The 19,372-nt window shown below is 46.0% G+C and overlaps 1 protein-coding gene across 3 annotated transcripts in view; it reads left to right on the top strand.

The window, feature by feature from the left end:
- LOC107225745 (zinc finger protein 423) overlaps nt 1-19,372 on the top strand; it is an 81,754-nt gene that overhangs the window by 46,573 nt on the left and 15,809 nt on the right. The window contains exons 1-2 of one of the 3 annotated variants that reach the window (XM_046740120.1): nt 13,436-13,826; nt 18,064-18,302. In XM_046740120.1, the coding sequence (XP_046596076.1) occupies nt 13,814-13,826; nt 18,064-18,302 (252 nt within the window). In that variant the 5' untranslated portion in view covers nt 13,436-13,813. Of the gene's footprint in view, nt 1-13,435; nt 13,926-18,063; nt 18,303-19,372 lie in introns of those variants that run through there. The other 2 variants (XM_046740114.1, XM_046740105.1) reach the window with 2 other exon arrangements.

Raw genomic sequence — 19,372 nt, 5'->3', positions numbered from 1 at the left:
TGTCCGAGTGTCGAGCGAACGCTCCCACGAATCCGTGGAGGAACAAGACCGTCATAGATTCTCAACCAAAGGCCTCAGCCGACCGATCGAGACTCGACACCGTTCAGCCTTATAACCGAGGAAGTATAAAAGAAACCGCGGAAGAAACCGAGGTTCAATTTGAGAACTTGGAACCCCCGCAGCGTTACCCTGGGGACAGTCCTGCTCGCACGTTTATCACACCTACGCAGAGCCGTAGATAAGGAACAAAAACACAACGAATGATATAAGGATACGCATGCGTCGCGTACGAAAATGAAAAATTGTATCTAATATACGGAAAGGGAGATACGGCTGGATAATTCGAGGATTCCTCGATTCATGCTGGAAGGAAAAAAGGCGTGCGGCGTAGCGCGTGTGTGCGTACGTTTGTCACTACGACGATACTCTAGGCACCTGCAAAAGCAGTTGTGGATGATTCCAACTTTTCTTCTCTTTCTTCTCGAATCGAACGTCCCGGCATCCGGATTCGTCGGCTGTTTTGCGGCTGTACCTACGTACAGTTCGAATATCTTTGTCACTGCGGAGCAGAAGAATGTTAATTCCTGTTTTGTCACGGTAGTCGGTCTGCTGATTTCAAGCAATTTTCATAACGAAAGCGTCGAGAGAGATCCTTCTGTCACTAATTTCCGTTAAGGAGGTAGAGATGAAAAAAGAACGAAGGAAAAATGCGGGACCAATACGTGGAAAATAGAGAAACTGGAAAGATTAACGGCAGGTTCGAAGTAACCTTTAATTTCGGGATATTGATCAGCGTCGTCAAAAGTAGATACGCGTGTCTTATAATCGTCCAGGATTAGATATACGGTACGAAACATTCGTAGTAAGCGTTGTGGAAACAGAGCCGCGTGTAGAGCGTACAGTGCAGAGATTAATTAGAGACTGTGCTTCGGAGGCATTGAAAATTGAAAAAAGTAAATCCCACGAGCGTGTGACGGGTAGGTGTAAAAAATAAAAAAAAAAAAGAAGAAAAAAAAAAGAAATTAATAAAAACAGGATATCCCGACTCGGCGCCCGAGGCTCGGCTCGATGGCACGCGGGAGATATCGAGACGTGACAGTGTCTGCTTATGAATAAGAAATAGTGAAAAGAAGGAGTGTGCATGGGCGGTGCAGTGAAAGGGTGAAAAAGCACACACGGAACCCGCGCGTCCAACGAGTGACACAATCTCGTGCGTGCATTCACGCGAAGAATAAAGGTCCACGCGAAGATGTTGTGGAAGATGCGCTCTGGGAGACGAGAGAGAGAAAGAGAGAGAGAGAGAGAGAGAGGGGGGGAGGGAGGTTGGAAGCAGCTGCGGATCCGTCGCGCAGGACGCGCGAAGAAGGCCGCAATGGTGTTGTGAACGCGTGACATTTTAATCCTGAGCTGCCCAAATACCCCGTCACTTCTTAATCTCGGTACAATTCCCATGGACCAGATCGTAATCCGAGACACTCGGGGTGCCCTCGGGAATAGGGTCGCCCTGAGCACACGAGCCGGAGTTTCGTGGTGCGGTGGATACCTGCCCATAACCCACGACACCCAAAACGCCTCGACCACCTGACGCGCGCCCAGCGTGAGCCCCATAGAATTTTAGGGGGCGTAAAATCCCCCCCAACTTTCGATATTGAAAAGCCCGGGGGAAGAAGCGTGTCCAAGACCCAGAAAACACCTTGGAGATTATATAATACCGTACGATGGTCAATGTTTTGACTCGAGGCGGACATATTTCAAAGGGGGCCGTTAAACTTGCACGTATAATTCCGTTGAGTTGGCGGACTTGGTTGTAATCGGGAATAATTCTTCGTCATCGTTCGTTACGTTTCTTGCCATTATATGATTTTTGCAAAAATCCTCCGCTTCTCCTTACGAGGCTGAAGGTCACTCGAATAGGGTAGCGAAGACTGAAAATTAAAATTTTGTGAAACACCTTGAACCCCCGACACTTTTATGCAATTATCAGGATAAAACTGGGCTGCATTTTTTTAATTGCAAAAAGTTTAGACACTTTGGCTGTTAGCTTCGGTTTCGTCTTCTCCTTTCGTCTAGTTTCGTATACTCGACTTACCGCGTAACCCGACGTTCATGGACTTTCAGACAGTCTCGACGAGCAACAAGTAGTTGCCCCCGCGATCCGTACGATGTACAAGACCTTCATGGTGTACCGTTTGCGGGGTTTGTGAAGGAGGAAATCGCAGGGGAGAGGTTTCGAGTTGCAAGCGAGTTGTATTTTTATTTTTACAAAAAATAAACAAGGATCACGTTCCGTTCAAAGCAATTAAAAAATTACCTCGCAGAATCGGAGAAATCGTTTCGTCCGGTTTTTCTTCAGTCTCAATGTATAAGAAGTAACTATTTTTACAGTAGATACAACAATCGAGACGGTGTGAAAAAGTCCTCCAAGACACCTGATAATTTTAGGGCGACATCGTGACGGGCAATTATCTCTCTCGAAGCACGTTATCTGACGGAGTTTCCCACCGACAGGAACCTCCTGGATGAACGACGTTACCAAGACAAATTGTGATAACTGTAAATGACGTTGACCAGATCAGAGGTGCTCACCGTTAATTTCCGCACCGAAACCGTAAAACGATTTATTTGTTCCAATCGCGAGTAGAATTCTGCAGCGAGAGCACAGCTTTTATCTCTTTCTGTTTGTTTGCTTCTCGCTCTTGAGAAGAAGCCAAGAAAATGTGAGAATTCAAAGGATCAATCACTCGTCCACGGTTCTACGATCGTTAATTCTGCACGATTGAATTGGTTCTCTGCGTGAGGCAATTTTTATGCGTATACAGAGCGGAGAAATCGAAAATAATTACGTCGCGTTTTTTTCTTTTCTTAATCAAACAAAATTTAAAACACATTTTACAACAGATTAAAAAACTGCAAAACATTGAAATATATTTAAAATTCAGCGAAGTTCGATAATTCCTTGTGAAATTTGCAAGCATCTTTTTTCGATGATAAACAAAAGAGAGAAAATGATATCTGATTATTTTCTGCATCTCTACTTTACGCACGACGTATGAAAATTTGAAACTTTTTTTTGTACGCAAGGACTAAATTTGTTTTTCATATTTTCACGCAAACTGCGAAGGGTACCTCTCGAAATTATAATTCCTGTACTTGAACGCGGCTCGTTGTCAGTTTCTTATTTTTTAAACACGAAATCTCTAAAGTCGACCGTGGTTTGTTTCGGGTCACTTAATTCCCTCGAGATCTGAGACTCTTCTGTTTTTTCTTCTTCGTTTTTATCTTTCTGCTCCCTCGAGACCAAATTTACGGATATTAAAGAGTGACCTTGTGTCGTTATGGAGGATTTTTATTATCTCTCAGAAAAAAAAATGAACCCTTCTGATATTAGAAAATTTCCAGTAGTAGATCCGAAGTTATTGGAAAAAAAGCGAAGACAATTGATAATTTTTACAACGATGATTTTTGATTCTGGATAGAATTTTGAGGCCTCGGATTCGGATCTTGCAAACAGTTCAAAAAAACGTACCGCACGGTCATGAATAAGAGATCAAAAACCGAGAGTAAGGGAAGAATCCCTCCGTTTTTTTCTTCGTGTCTTTTTTATTTTCTCCGGTGACTAGCCAGGCGTCGAAGGGTTAAAGGGCCTCGGTATAATTCCAACCAATTGTTAGCTAAATCGTTCCTCCTCCTCCCTCGCCTCAACCTTCCCTCCGGATTTCTCAATTCTGTTGATTCTGCCCGCGCCCGCGGTCTCTTGTTTAATCTGAAAACGAGAAGAAGGTTTTGGTCTGTCGCCCAAGAAGATTGGCCAGCAGGTGCCGCCGCGTGCGGTGTTACAGGTATACGCGTAGTCCTGTACAAAGGATATAATTATAGTCAGGTATCGGAATATCATCCTCGATTACATTCAGATCCCATTCGCGGAGAAACATCCGTACGATCTTACACCAAACAAACCTGCCGACAATTTCTGAAGCCAAAAAACCAAGATCTTGTTGTTGAAAAATTAAACCACGTGCTTCTACTACTTTTTTGTGCATATATGCATTCTATGGAACATGATTTCGGTTTGAATAAAGAAATAGTGAAAATCATTAATTTCCGTGTTTCAAATTGAGCTGCAAATCTAGTCGTCAACTTCAAGCTAGATTTTGAATTCCTCTTTGAAATTTTCACTGCATCCCGATCCCGAGTTAAAACTTTTGAAAAATATCGGATGCACGCATATTTATTTTTTTCAAAAGTAAGTTCCAACTTGAATTAGAAAAAGTGAGCATTTTTCACGGAAATATGCAACTCTTGAAACTGAGTTCATTACTTCGGATTCGTCGACGCGAAATTGTGAATACGGATTCAGGTGAAGAGCGGTTCTTTGATTCACCCGGCATGCGTATTGATGCGGAGGGAAGATGACTGGGAGCAGCGATTACGGGAGCAGGTGATGTCGCGTTCAATACCTTCGATATACTCCGATGACTTCTAACCCAAGCATGACCAAAGGCACGTGCCGCCCTGAACCCCCGTCACGAAATGGGCCCGAATCTTTTCCCCCGCGACTTGTGCGGACACCCGGACGGTGATGGACCACGATCGAAAATTTATATCCTCTGCTGCGTATTCAGCGGGAAACCGAGACGATTCTCTGCGGAGATTCAAGCGATCGGGTTTAAAAAACAAACAATTTTCAGCGATTCGAGTGATTCCGATCGTTCGACAAGAAATTGTTCGAAAAACGTATTTTCAGTTGTAAAAAAACAGGCAAATTCAGATTTTTTCAGGAGTTTGCGGGCTACGGATATAAAAATTTTTCACTACAGCTGAAAATCAAATTGAATTGTACTTTCGCATCGCGCGGACGAAAAAATCCCGGGCATTGAATTTGATACCTCGGTGGGGAGAAGATGATGATTTTTTTTTTTTTTTCACTACCCAAATATCGATGTATTTCTCATTTTCGTATGTAAAATAATCTGTGGCTTGGGAGTTTGAGTTAATTTTTTATTTTTGAAAAATACGAAAAGCCAGGAGCAAAGAGACGAAAAAATCACAATAGAGGAGCAGTTACGACACGACTTCGCTTCCTAGCACGGTCTGTTCTTTTCGTTATTTTTTTTTCTCTTTTTTCCTCTTTGCTTCTTGAAATTATTCCTTTTTTTTATTTCAACTCGTCACCGTGGGCTTTGAGTCTCGCGTCAAAGCAAGAAGCTGGATCCTTTTCACATTTTTTACACCGCCTTACATCAAAGCAGAGTCGTCGAAAGTCGTGTGTATGGGAGTCCAAACAAGCGAAGAGCGACTGAAACTTATTCGGACCGAAGGCAGGGGCCAAGACTGTCGCCTCGGCTACTTACCTGCCTTCACTTTGTCTTTATACACCGCAGCATTACGCTTTGAATCGTTTTTTATTTGTTTTTTCATTTTTTTCTTCTCTCCCTCTCTCTCTCTCTCTCTCTCTCTTTTCGCGCACCGTTTCCCCGCGATAATGTGAATAATTTCAACCGCCTCCTCCTCCCCCCCTCCTCCCCCCCCCCCCCCCCCCCCCTCTTCTCTGCCTTTATCCTCGTATTAAACGCAATTACACCCGAATTCCCCAACCTGTCGAAACAAAAGCGGACATTTATAAGTAGCTCGCAAACTTGTATATTGTATATCATTACATCCGCAGGCTCGACGGAACAATCAGAGCGTAGTTTAGAAATTTTCATGGGACTTGGGATGTAAAGTAATTCGAGGTAGAACTGGAGGCGAAAAACGACGCCGCGAATTTACACTTTAATTGCATGCTCACCGAGGTTTAAGTGGTCGGATGACGATGACAAAATCAGACGTCTTACTCGATTCGAGGACCTTGTCTTGTTTAATTTTTCATCTCGCCACGAGCGACTAGACTTTGGGATGAAATTTTTTCGAGAATTTTTAACAAACAAACGGGTGAAAAAATTCGAGAAACTTGTCCGCGTTTCGGAGCGTTTTCGTGTATTACAGATTCAGATGAAAAAGGGCTTGAAAATTGATCACTTTTTACCAGTAACCCGGTTCTTTACGAAGAATAATTATTGATCTCACGGTGATCAGGAGTGTGGAAAAGTCGGCAGAACGGATTACAAATCCCCCCCCCATTGCAGTGTACAAGTCTGGCTGTGTGCGGATGACGACGACGACGACGATGATGATACAAGAATAAGAGAGGGAGGCGATCGCGTTTAGAGACGACGAATGCCGTCCGATCGGCGGTCACTTTGATATTTCGGGCCCCCAACGATCCGAAGGTTCACCTGTCTATCGACCTCCATGGTTACCAACCACGACAGAAGATCGCTTTGCTTCTGACCAAACGACCGCGAGATTTCGGCCTTTCTTTCGCTCTCGACAAAAAAGTCATCTCCACCGATCATCGGGGCGAAGGTTCATCCGGACCACAACGAAGAGGGTGCTCCACCCGAGGGTAAGGGGGGGCAAAAAATAAATTAGTTCGTACGTCCGATAAAGGTGGTGATATCGATTTCCCCCTAGATCCTCGGCTTTAGACACCCTGAATCTATGATAAGAAAATTACAGTTGGGTACAGGAGGAAATCACGATTTTTAAGGAGAATCGCGCGATGAACCGATTCGATATTTATGCCTTGAAAGGTTTTAGTCGTAAATTGAAATCTCCGCTTTATTTTCTATCTCTTTCAGGTTTTTTTTTTCTTTTGTTTTCGTTCATCGAACAAAGGTGACGAAACTTCGTCACGGGATTAGACGACGATCTTTAGAATGGTAATTATGTATTCCTTTTCTCATTGTGCATATCGTTACACCGCAGACGGGATAAGAATGACTAAAAATGGGCCCAAGTCATTATTCGGCCGATTGAAGGGGGGAGGGTAAAGGCGAATTGCGGTTTGTCGACAAAAAGTCGTAGATACGGGGAATAATTAGATATTGTCAGTCACGAGTGTCGATTTCCTTGGGTGTCGGAGGATCCGATCCGCCGCTGCTGTACCGGTATAATCAAACTCTGACTAGCAGGATCGGGAATGGACGACGATTAGTTACGAGTAGTTTAAACAGACTTGAATAACTTGTACGTGCACCGCGTGACATCACAATACGCCGGCCAATGGACTCAGCGGGGTCGAAACCAGGTGACAAAAATCAGCATAGATAATTCCGCGGCCCGCGGAGATTCTTCAGATGACAAGAAGAAGAAGAAGAGGAAAATAAAAAAGGAACGGAACGGCTAACGGCAAGGAAAAAATAATAAAAGAAAGATCCAGATACAGAAGAACCGTTTGTCGCTTCTGGACAAGTAGGCAGGCAACTTGCACAGATGTATTTATAATATACGTATATGTTACTTAGTATATTGTACCGAAACGGTGAAACAAAGCTGCAGCAGCGGTACACGAGCCTCCTCCTCCTCTCTCGATCCGGCAAAATTTGTCTAACCGGTTTATAGCGGCGGTTCAAATAAAACGTCGATCTCTATTCTGGTCCGAAATTATCAGCGTGAAGCAATTTAGCCCGTGTACTTTATAGTTTGTGCGAGAAATAGAACAAGAGAGACAAGTGTATAACGTCACGTGATTTTAGATTGAGAAGCGTCTAACGAACAAACGCAAATCGCCGATCTACGATCGCGTTTCGTTTCAAGATCCACAGGAAATTGGAATTTTTAAGAAAATCTGAAAGCCTGCGGGAATGGGGGAAACCGGAAGGTCAGGCAGGTGTGGGAGACGAGTCGCGCCCTTCTGCGTCCAGAGTATAAAAGAGAAAGGTTTTAACATAGCGAATGGAAAACGCACCCTGAAATTAGGGGCGGGACTTTGGCTCTGCCTTTTGTAAATCGGTAGCGAGACCCCCTTCGGCTTTTACAATGATCCCGGGCTTCGGTTCAACTAACTTTTTAACGAAATCATTATTGGACTCAGCTACCTGTCGGTCTGGGATTGCCTCTTGATCAGACTGAAAAGAACTAACAGAAATGAAGAAACAAAACAAAAAAAAAAAAAAACAAATGGAGAAAGAACGAAGGTAAAACAATCGTTCGATACCATCGATTAACTTCTCACGGTGAAAATACCCTCTTGATTTATAAGTGTTGCCAAATGTAATTGTGTTTGGAAATTATTGTACGTAGTTTTTATCCTCTTTTTCTATTACCTTTTACCGATGCATATTTCTTTGTTTTTTTTTCCTTCGTATCGTTGGTATTTGAAGTTGGAAGAAACTTTCAAAGCGAACGAGTCCCGACCTTAAATACAGTCAGGCAGTCGTAAGATCGGTCGTAAAGATTGACGAGTGAACTTTTATTTTTCAAGTGTTATTCAGAAAGGAAATTTTAGCTCAGAATTTCGTGCAACGTCGTGCTGCGATTAAGAACTAATATCCGGCATCTGTTTTTCTCTCCGATCATTTCGCCCCCTTTGTACCGATGACACTTGTCGACCATCGGTGGTTAATTCATCGACCGAATCCGATTGCGAGTGGGTTTGAAAACGATTCGGGGTGGCTGATTCGGGGCGAGCGAATAGTTGTCGCGGTCAGGGAGAACAGTCGTATCTGTATTAAGAATCTGAGAGCGATGTACGAACAAATAGCTTACGAAACACCGGCATTAGCGCGTCCCCGTTAATCGCCTGAAAACGTCTACGAAGGGGTCTCCCTAAGATAATTGGTCAAATCGTTGCCCGCGGCCCATTAGTGAGGGGCAAAATTTGTCGAAAGTAGGTAAGCGTCACCGAGAACCGGGACGCCACTCGCATAGTTACAGCATAACTGCCGACGCGCAACTATCGCGTTGAGGACGTAAAGCCGAACAATGCGCCGGTCGGCCCTGCAATTCAAACTCGTAAACCCTTGACGGAATTTGCAGATCCGGGCCTTCCGGACGCCGAGGAGCGTCTTACACCCGGGTTTCTTACCCGAGCAAAGATGGCCGACGAGATATATCACCCTGTTTAGGGTGGAGCTGGACTCACCGACTGTTAAGAGGGTAGCCACTTCCGGTCAGAGTATTTCCTGCCAGTTTCGCGTGCCGCCTCGACGGATCGTGCGGTATATACGTACCTACTTTCCCACTTCCGTTACGTTTCTCTCGAGATTTACCTCCGACAAAAACGGAAGCTGACTCGGCCTTGCGCAGCTTTGTCAAAAGAATTCGCCCCCGCGAGATTCCGTGATGTTCTTAAGGGAGGGGGGGGGGGGGGGGGGGGGGGGGGTGGTGGTGCTACAGCTTGGACAGTCTAAGATCATACATATTTTTAGGAGTTTTTTTGAGAGAAAATGAAAACACCCGGAGCAATTGAGGGTTTTATTGTTTAAAGTTTTAACAATGTTTTGGAATTTTTTCAATTAAATTAATAACAAATTGGTGGAATGGCGCGTACGAGTAGCGAACGACTCCGAAATCGAAGGCTTTTGCGGTGGCGCATCTCTTGACATCATTGTCCAACTCGTTACGGATGGAAAAAATTTTTCGCCTTAAAAACACCTTTTCGGGTTCGAGTTCGTAGCCTAAACGTTAAAAAAAATAAATAAATCTCAAATATGTACGACGATGGAAAAAAAATTGTTAGGAAAATTTTGGAATTTAACTTCGATAACCTAGCCACGAGCTCGAATCGATCGATAATTTTTAAAGATTGCGTCAAAATTTCAAATCGATCGGATAAAAATTGAGCGAGGAATTTGCGTCACCGAATTGAAAACGAGATCGTTCGCTACTCGTATGCGCCATGCCGCCGTTTTGTTATTGATTTTAATGAAAAAATTCCAAAATTTTGTTGAAACTATAGATAATAAGGGTCTCATATTAAAATTGCTCCCATTGTCACCATTTTCTTAAAAAAACTACAACACAAGAAAACATCTAAAAATAGGTACGATTTGAGACCTTTCAAGTTGTACCATCCCCTTAACGCTATCAATTTTTCTTCCAAACACTTCATAGTTGTAAGTTATTTAAGCTCCTGAGAATCGAACGATCAAATGTTTATCCATTCCTATCGGTACGCGACTCATAATTTTACGATACACCGGATGCGCACTGTTTGACCCCAACATCCTGTTTGCAGACGAAAGTTACACTTGCAGAGGTCAAACAATAGGCGGGCACTTAGTTATTCGGCTATTCTCCCGTTTCTTTCCCCCGTCATCTCTGCACTTTGCATCTTTGCCTAACCTGACCTTCATACGCGCGGGTCTCTTCGTACCAGCGAAGAGTTGATCATCGCCACGCGTTCTGTTTACAAGAACAACAAACAGTTACGTTTTGTCCGTCTAATGCTTCCGCCCTCGAACGGCGACTGGTCTGGCGACTTCGAGATTCCTTATCAGCCTATCGGGGAAGATAAAATTTTCGACGTCGCTGTGGAAGTGGATAATTAAGATAAATATCGGACAGTAGTTTACAGCGTCTAGTTGACTCGGGGAAAGCCTCGAAGATAGCGTTATTCCATTTTCCTTCCCCCTGTCCGTGCCTGGTTCGGTATGTAATCATGAATGGAAGCTCGAGCCTAGAAGTTGCATTCTCGGAACTTGCGACCGACGCTTGCACATTCAGTCAAGAAAGAGTCAGTCGCGTAGGCGGAGCTGCTGATCGGGAGTCAGAGGCTCGGCTCATGCGCCCGATTCGAAATCCCTCCCACATCACGTTCTCTTCGGTCATCCGGTAAAGAGCCAACTCGCGCGACGATTTCGCCGTGAAATGATGACGAGGAAGAAAAAGAGCGAATGAGAGAAAAAGCGGTTTTCATCTCTCTCTCCTCTCCGTCTCTGCATCGTGCCTCACCTTTCTCGCCTAGGCGCGACAAACTCTCGTCGATGATTGATGGTCGTATTTTTACTTCGCTAACTAGCTTCCATGGGCTCCGAGAATTATCATTATCAAATACCAAATTACCGTTTTCACTTTGCGCAAGGCTCTGTCAACGCGTTATAGCTGTATTTTGCACGGGTGCAACGTATACACGTAACATATAGGTATATGTATTCAACGCACGATTGTAATTAGCCAGTATGGATAGCTTCGCGCGGTTCTTGTCTCAACGTCATTAAATTCTCCTTCGAATCGATTGGAAGACGCTGAAACACTGTGATAAAAAAAACACGATTTTTTTGTAACCAGAACGATGATTCAAGCGTCAAGAAAGGCGTGCATAGCTGATCTCTGCACCTTGAATTGGGCGTCTATAAGCTTCATAACTCGTTACTGCAGCCGACCGCCGTTATATTCCAGGGTGGCAAAGTTTCGCATAGTTTTGCCAAACTTCCGTTACCTAATTGTTCCGATATTCGAGCGCCCATATTCCGCTACCACTGAACATAGCGAAACTGTTACTTGTGGATGAAAATAGCATTCTCCGAATCCCTGAGTAATATACCTATTATACAGTGGCGCGGCTAATTGCAACGAAGTGTGATCGAAATTTGCGGAAACCGAATGCCGTCCACTTTCCTCAACTTCATTTTTACCGCCAAACCGACGCATGCGAGAACGCCAACTACGACTGTCCCAGAAAAGCGTTCGTTATGCTTTTTGGACCGCCAATTAAGATCATCGTCACAATTGTAACACGGACACTCGGACCCTTTCCCGTAGTTTCGCATAGTTGGCAAAGTCTCCGGTTGGCCAGCTCCGACAATGCTTCCGAAACCTTCGTCACCTCGACTAGCCACCAAATTAACTATTTACAAAGGTGCAGGGCATATCGCAGAAGTCGAGAATGGGTATTCGGGATACAGAGAATCTTGAACTTCCTCTATATCGGGTGCCGCATTACCGCCGATTCTCTCACATCGATCCGGAAATGACGTGAGAAGTTTCCCGAATTCGCAGCCAGAGCCAACGAGGCCCAAAGTCCCGTGATTTCCGCGCCGCAAGCGGGCCCCAAATTAACTCGTTGCTCCCAAGACCGGCAGACCGTAGTGCGGCGGGCCCGCTGTCGCGAGATAAGCCCCATGGGTGGGCCCCGTGCCCCCCATGCGACCCCGCAAGCTCCCCTATCCTCAGCGCACCTCGGGGCCTGCCCCCCACCGTCCGAGTGTCAAGGAAGGACCCGCGTGGGGCCCATAATGCATGGAGGCCCGCGAGAGGTGGCACAGAGCTCCAGCCGCGTGTGAGAATCCATTCCGCGCGATTTCACAGCGACGGTAGGGGGTCCTATTTGTAGTTTTACTCTCTTTCTCTCTCTCTCTCTCTTTATTTTTATTATTTTCTTTTTCATCCCTTTTCCATTTCGTTCGACAAACGATTCCGCCGCGGGGTTCGGCCGGGGCACCTCGAGAGCCTGAAATCCCTCGACGTCATGTACTCGGTCCACAGGGTGTGGTGCCCACCTATGCAGCTCTGATTTTACTCCGAACTAATCACCTGCGTGTTGGATTCTCGAGATAGAGAGAATTCTCACAGTTCGAAAAACCGTCCGAGTCTCGACGCTCTGACACCGTGGCTAACAGGATTTCTCAGAGTTTTTATACAGGCAAGCCAAGGAGCACCCAATCCGACGTACACGTCTCGAGAGGATCCCAGGGTTACACGTAAATATTTGGAACACGATGAAGGGAAAAAAGACGAAACCTCTCGGCTAAAGTGCCACGCATCGCGCGACCACACCAGACTTTCCGAACTGGTTAAACGAACGTGCATGATACTCTGGATTGTCATCCAGAATCGTATCCTCATCAGGATAAACGGTTGAAAATTGGATTCATCAATCCGTTTTGACGAACAACGCGTTTGTGAAACGACGACCTGACACCTTCTGCATCCGGAAAAGTATCGTGTTGTAATTGTCACGTGGAAAAAAGTTTTGGTAAGCAAAGAACTGGCTCATTACAAAAATCACGTTTTGGTTGAGTGAAAAATGTGAGAGTAGAAAACGTTGATCGAGGAATCACAGATCAAGTTATCTATCGTCGATGCGGTAGTTTGAGCAGCCTGCGACGAATTTTGAACTTTGAACCGATTTAACGAAACACCTTGATTGTTTTATGGGACTATCAGTGAATTCCGAAAAGCTGTTTATCGGTATCAAAACTATCGGACGGAGGAGAAAATAGGGAAAAGCTCACGTGAACGAACGTTGGCTGGACGTGGGACTGAAACCCATTGCGAGTTCTTCCGAAGTGATCGGAATCGATCCAAGGTTGATCGGCCTGACACACGCTGTTCGAAATGAATGAAAATCGAAGCTGTGTGACGAGGAACGAAGAATCAGGGTTCCGGGGACCCGGGCACATGCATGGAAGCGTTGCAGTCTAGCAGGCATCGAAATCCAAACTGAGCCGGTGGGTGGAGGCTAGCCTCCGCCTCCTGGCCAATGCGGTTGCCGACTCCCTGGGGGCGCCCGATCCTCCGGGGGTCCCTGATCCCTCTCCTCGCCGAGTAACTCTAAGGACTTGTGCCGTGCAGCTTGCCGCTCTCTAGTCACTCCACTAGGCCCCTTCGGCTCCTTAGTCGTCGTTTAACGGGAGACCAGCCAAGACGCGATTAGCAGCAACGGATTAGTACCTGGGCCGCAAGTCTCACCCACCGGGAATCCCAGGGTGATTTGGTGCGTCGACGGAGGATTTAAACGATTGTCGTATTTTCGCCTCGTTCAGTCATCGACGAGTTCTTCAAGTCAGTGCGCGGAGGAAACTTTCGTCGACATTCGGCCGGACTATGTTCCGAGCAAACTGTTCAGTGGATCGAGATGGTACGTCAGTGCTGTGCTGTTGACGATAAGTCGACGCCGTTGACATCGGGCGATATTGACGATTGACGCTTACCGTCTCGAAGTCAAGGCTCGGACCGAGTGACGCCTTCGGTGAGAAGGAATCCAAAGATGCTGTTCAAAGGTAATAGCTCCCGGCTCGAACTGCTGATCGGAAAAATACAGGCACACAAGGAATCGCCGTCGCCACCGCAGGACGAAAAATGTCACCCCAAATCCAAAGGTCTGATTTCAAAATTGAAACGCCCTTTGCACCCTCATCAGAACCATTCGTGTAGCACCTTCGAAAACCCTCTTCGTATGATTCTTCTCACCCTTCTGTCCTCGCCTAATTCGTTGCATCTTTTTCCAGACGTGCCTGATCAGTTTCATCTCAAAATACTTTCAATCCAATCGAAACTAAACCCTTTTTCATAACCTTGACAAATTTTTTCATCCTCAACCTTTGACCTGCTCTTGGCTTTTCCCAAGTCCCGGTGGCGGCGTGTCCCATTTTTTATGGTATATCTTTCACCGTATCACATTGCATCACACATGTACGATAATATGTATATATATAAGTATATAGCCCGGCTGTAAACGATGCCATCTACACCACCAATGGGCGAGTCGTAAATTGATTGAAAAGTTTAGTAGATCGCAGTTACTCTCGCAGTCATCAACCAGATCTCATAATTCTTTGGGTTCGCGTTGATTTAGCTCTATTATTAAGCATCGCCTAGGTCTATAAATAGCGGTAAGGAGCTGACAACATGCTCGTGGCATTGGCAGGTCGCGAAAAAAGTTGACGGTGTTAAGTGCTGCTATTCTCGCCCCGATGACACACGCCCTGATTGCGCAGGAGGTACTCTTTTCAGTTGATACGGAAAGTCGTGGACAGATCTAAAACCGTACGAAACACTTTGTTATATACAACGCTCGTCGCGTCGCGCCTTTGCGTCACTTTTTAAACTGATCTTTGGCCCTTGAGCTTACAGATTCGAAGCTTAAGCTTGAACGCGTTCCTTAACAGTCTTGCGCATTCGGCCAACTGTTGCTCTCTGCGAATCACGATCTTTGCGTTGTCTCGACGTTAACGTGACTCAGAAGCCGACCTGAATTCAAAGCCGGATTTTCCAAGTTCGTCGCACGATTTCTTACGGGCCAAGGGTGTTTGTTTATTTCCAATCGCGAGAGACCCATGAAGGAACCTGAGGAATCTAGGATGGTAGCTACTGGGCTTGATACTTTTCATGTGTAATCTTCGATCGTACGAAGAGTGAAAATTCTAGGAGTCATGAAACTTGTAAGACAAGTGATCAGACTGTACTTTGTGATTGAATTCGCGTGCTTGTTCGACCTTTTCAGATCTCGATTAGATAGATTCCTTCGCGAAACCTTCACGAGCCGACTGTGAGTTAACTTTGAGAGGAATTGAGAAAATTGATACAATGTTTCTTACTTGGAGAAGAACCGAACCTTTTCTGTAGCAACGAAAAGAATCAGTAGAAATACCGAAGATCCAGACTGTGTGACACTTGTTCTGTGGTTGATTGACTTTTGATCATTGATACCGACTGTATAAAGATAAGAAAACATGCACGTTGATCCCTGCTCCGAATAGAATAATTGTCTATATTTCACGCGAACGGTGAATATTGTGACTTCGATCGAATCCCTCAATCCCACCCAACCACTATTGGGTGTCAATGGTCGATCGGTTATCAAAGAAACGAAGCTGCTTCTAAAATAACCATTATAACATGATCGTCAATCCGCACTTACCACATTTGTCAAAGTGTACCGAGAACGGTCTCGTCGAATTTCCAGCCAACAGCTCGACGACCACGTCCGAAGGATCGTAATTAGAATGATCGGCAGACTAGTGAGCTAAATTGGGGCTACTTCCTGACTCCTAGAGCTAATGAGAGCAGTTAAGCGAGCGGCCCGAGCTGGGACGAACGTACCCAGTAGCTCAGAGATAAGTAAGTGGTATCAGAGAGCCTGCGAAGTACGAGGTGGTATGAAGAGGCCTCCTCAATTCCGGAGTCGCGTGTCGGGCGCGAGCGCGTGTTGAGTTCCTGTGACTAATGCAAAAGTGGCGCCTAGCGAATTGGGCCCCGTGCGTCGAATAACCCGCGGGTTTGAATTGGCCGCGTGGGCAGAGGATGCGACCCATTTAGTGTCGTCAGCTTGTTTCTGCGTGCTTAATTACCGGCCCGTCATACGTCGTCGCAGCGTCAACCGTTCCATGGGTGGCGTTGATTGGCTCGGTAGCCGGCGAGAGCGGCTCTCGAGTTTCCAGCTTAATACGTTCAACCCTGGATTCCGTAAAATCTCTTAAATTGACTGGTGGGTGTCGCCTCTCTCTCCCTCTCGCTCGCTCAACGCTCCGCCAACTCGGACAAATGAGGAAATCGCTGCCCACAGTGTCCACATCGTCATTTCCAGGTTGGCCGGAGGTATGCGAGCGGCTTATCACCGTGGTACGTTTGTAACGCATCCGCATCTTACTGCAACTTTGAGATCGGTGTATCTCGTCTTTCTAAGAAAATCGACACCGTGAAGCTTGCAGGTTCTCACGTCGAGTCAGTGAAAAGCTTCCGCAGCCAGTGCGTCGATCTCTTCGATTCCGATCAACGACGTTTCGCTGCAGTTTCCGGTGGCAAGTATATTCACTACGTACAGCAACGCTTATCGCCGTTGATCAGAGTCCGTTTACTGATTCATGCTTCGGCGTAGAGATATGCCGTGAAACGGTTTTTTTCTTTCCACCTCTCTTTATACTACTAGCAGCTTATCGTTTTCATCCTCAAAATCGTAGGTAAGTAAGTACGAGCGAGCCTAGATAACGGTATTCGTATAACGTGAAACACGCGCCTCACCAAAGAGGATGAATAAGCAAACGAGGGAAAAAAAGGCAGGGAGGGTCAAAGATCGTCGAGCTGCCGGTCGGTCAAGACTTTCCGTCAACGTATTGTCACAACGTCACGCGATTGTTATAAAAATTAATTTCTTCATGGTGCCGGGAACTTGACAAAAGTGGAAAGAAAGACGTTTCCGCAAGCTGGCTCGACTCGAAGGATCAGTTCTCGTGCGAAGACAGACTATTTGCCGTACATTCCTACTTCGAGAATTGTACCCAAGTATTCTCGTATGTACGCATGTAACGTACGAGCCTCGGTCCAGGTTACACCTCGGATAATGATACAGGTTTTACAGCGGTCCGTTGTCACGAATGCGTGGAGAGCTGACTGCGGTAAAGACTTGACCGACGGGGTGAGGTACTTGCGGAGTTCGTAAGGCCAAGAGAACTCGCGTTTCAACTTCGGTTCGCCTTGGCTCGCCATAGACGGTTTTTTATCCGCCTGGTCGTACTCCCCGCCGATATGTGCGGGGCACATGTCTTGGTTGTGATATAAGTAGGTACCGCGAAATTGGCCCACTTTGCGTTGAGTTTGGGGTACCAATTGACCTTAGACTCAATTTATAACAATCTTGCTTCAAAGATATCTCTTCTCCTAGGCTGACCACCCACCCTTCTCCAGCATCGACCCCTGCAAGTTTCCGCCTCGCGAAAGAAGCCAACACAAATGCCTCCCTCGTTCGTCATCGTTATCTCGTCATTTCTCAGCCAATTTCGCGTATCCATTCCTTCCCACTTTCGGCTTAACATGTAAACTCACCCCGCGTCATCACTGCGATGCATCAAGGCGGGGTGGCAGAGATTTGACATCCTTAAACGTCGACTTGGACAATAAAAAGAAATGGTTCTTCTCCTCTTGCTACACCCAGTTTTCGACCACGTGACATTGATCTCCTTTCAACGAGGACGAGAGATCGTAAGCTTGTAAAGGATGAAAACCTTCGGAACCAAAGAAGGCTGTCGCGTTATTCGACTCGTAGAAGTCACTTTGTGAAGATTCTAACGAGTATCTCCGTCTCTGCCGACCCAAAAAACAAGAATAAAATAATAAAATTGCAACATGTGTCTGGTTTAGTCGCGTATGGGACATATGCAAATTTGAACCAGTTATTCCCCGTGAAGTAAGATCGCATATCTACGCGTTTCATTCCAGTTAGCCTCCCGGCTCGTTTCTCCCGAATTACGAAACGTGTACAATACCGACTCAGCTACACGCGCCTGCTTATTTTTTACCTTATTTTTCTCTCCTATTCCATAAACGGTGTCATTTTCGTGCACACGCGGTGTCCCGTGGCGAGCTTGCGTCATCCCCGTCATCCTCTCACCCTCGTCGCATTAAAAATGGACGGCGGTGTGAAATTGCTTGATCGTTTCCCCTATATTCCCGGATCAATATGTACGTCCCAGTTCCTGCGCCTTGGAAATAATCGTACGTCTCTCCTTTTAAATTTTTCAGAAGCCTTGGGAACCGGAAGTTCCTCCTGGCACAGCGAAGATGGCGGTCCGGTGTCGAGGAGGGGCGGCGACACGCCATCTTCTTGCGCTACACCAACCTCGGCGAGTTTCCCCTCGGAACCGGAAGCGGAAGGTGAAAACGGGCCGCACGCCGACATGAACAACCCCGCGGCTCCTTATCCGTGCCAATTTTGCGACAGATCATTTCCCAGACTGAGCTACTTGAAGAAGCACGAACAGGTAAGCTTTTCACTTGGTAAAAAGAAAACATCCTTAAAGCCCCGTGAGGACACGGGAGAACTCGCAAGGCTCCAGACTCGGGGTCGCGTCGTTTTGCGGTTTGACCGACTCTCTCTCTGAAGAACCGCTACAACACAGCGAGTCGCTCTTCAACAGGAACAGAGACGTGGGTTGAAACCGCGCGAAATTAAGAGACGTTGGAAGGATCAGAGAGTGCGGAACCCGAATTATAACCGACGCGGTCAAAACGCCCGTTTTTCTTTGTTTCTGCTTTGCATGTCGAGACCATTAGCCACGCTTCCGCGTGTCCTAAGCCGGGGTCATCTTTGGGTCAAAATCTGGATTGTCCTGTAACAGGTTGCGCCACTCGCTTAGACGCATACAGATTTTGTGCCTATACGTTGTTCCGTACCTACGTACCTACGTGTAACGCGTTCCTCTCCGCAGGTGCCGTTCGACTCTGTACTCACCTCACGCGGGAACCTGTTTTTTTTTTTCATACGTTCCTTTTTTACCAACAAAAAAGGGGAAAAAATTTAGAAACTGTTGTTGCTCTGCATAATCGTGTGATAATATAAAATACCGTCTCTAAATTCGAAAAATTTAAGACGATGGAATCCACTCGTGGATGGACAGTGTAAGGCTTGATCCGTGTAAAATTCGCACCACGAAACGAAATTGTGGCAATAGTTCTAGCCAACGAAATTTGCAATCGGTCAAAACGGCAAACTGCGATACGAAGTTTGTTCTTCTTACGATCCTCGAATTGGAATGACGAAGAATATATTTCTGTTCAAGTCCGAATACAAACATTGCATACTTGAGACCGAAGAAAGGAATCAAGCGACACACAACGGTCGTTGGATTTTGACGGATTGACGAAGAACGGTCAATTATCGGGACTACTACAAATAGCACGTGACCATAGTGTCATGAGGCGGCTGCGGAAGGCTAGAGAAGAAGAACGAGGAGTAAAAGGAAGTAAGAATGGTGGAAAAAAGCGAGGCTTGTCTCGCGTACAAAGAAGCCGCCCAGGCTTCTCACGTCCTCGGGTATCTCGTATAAATGCT

This window comes from Neodiprion lecontei, chromosome 1 (genome assembly GCF_021901455.1).
Source record: "Neodiprion lecontei isolate iyNeoLeco1 chromosome 1, iyNeoLeco1.1, whole genome shotgun sequence".
Taxonomy (NCBI): domain Eukaryota; kingdom Metazoa; phylum Arthropoda; class Insecta; order Hymenoptera; family Diprionidae; genus Neodiprion; species Neodiprion lecontei.
The sequence above is the reverse complement of the archived record's forward strand: the minus strand, read 5'-3'. Positions and strand labels throughout refer to the sequence as shown.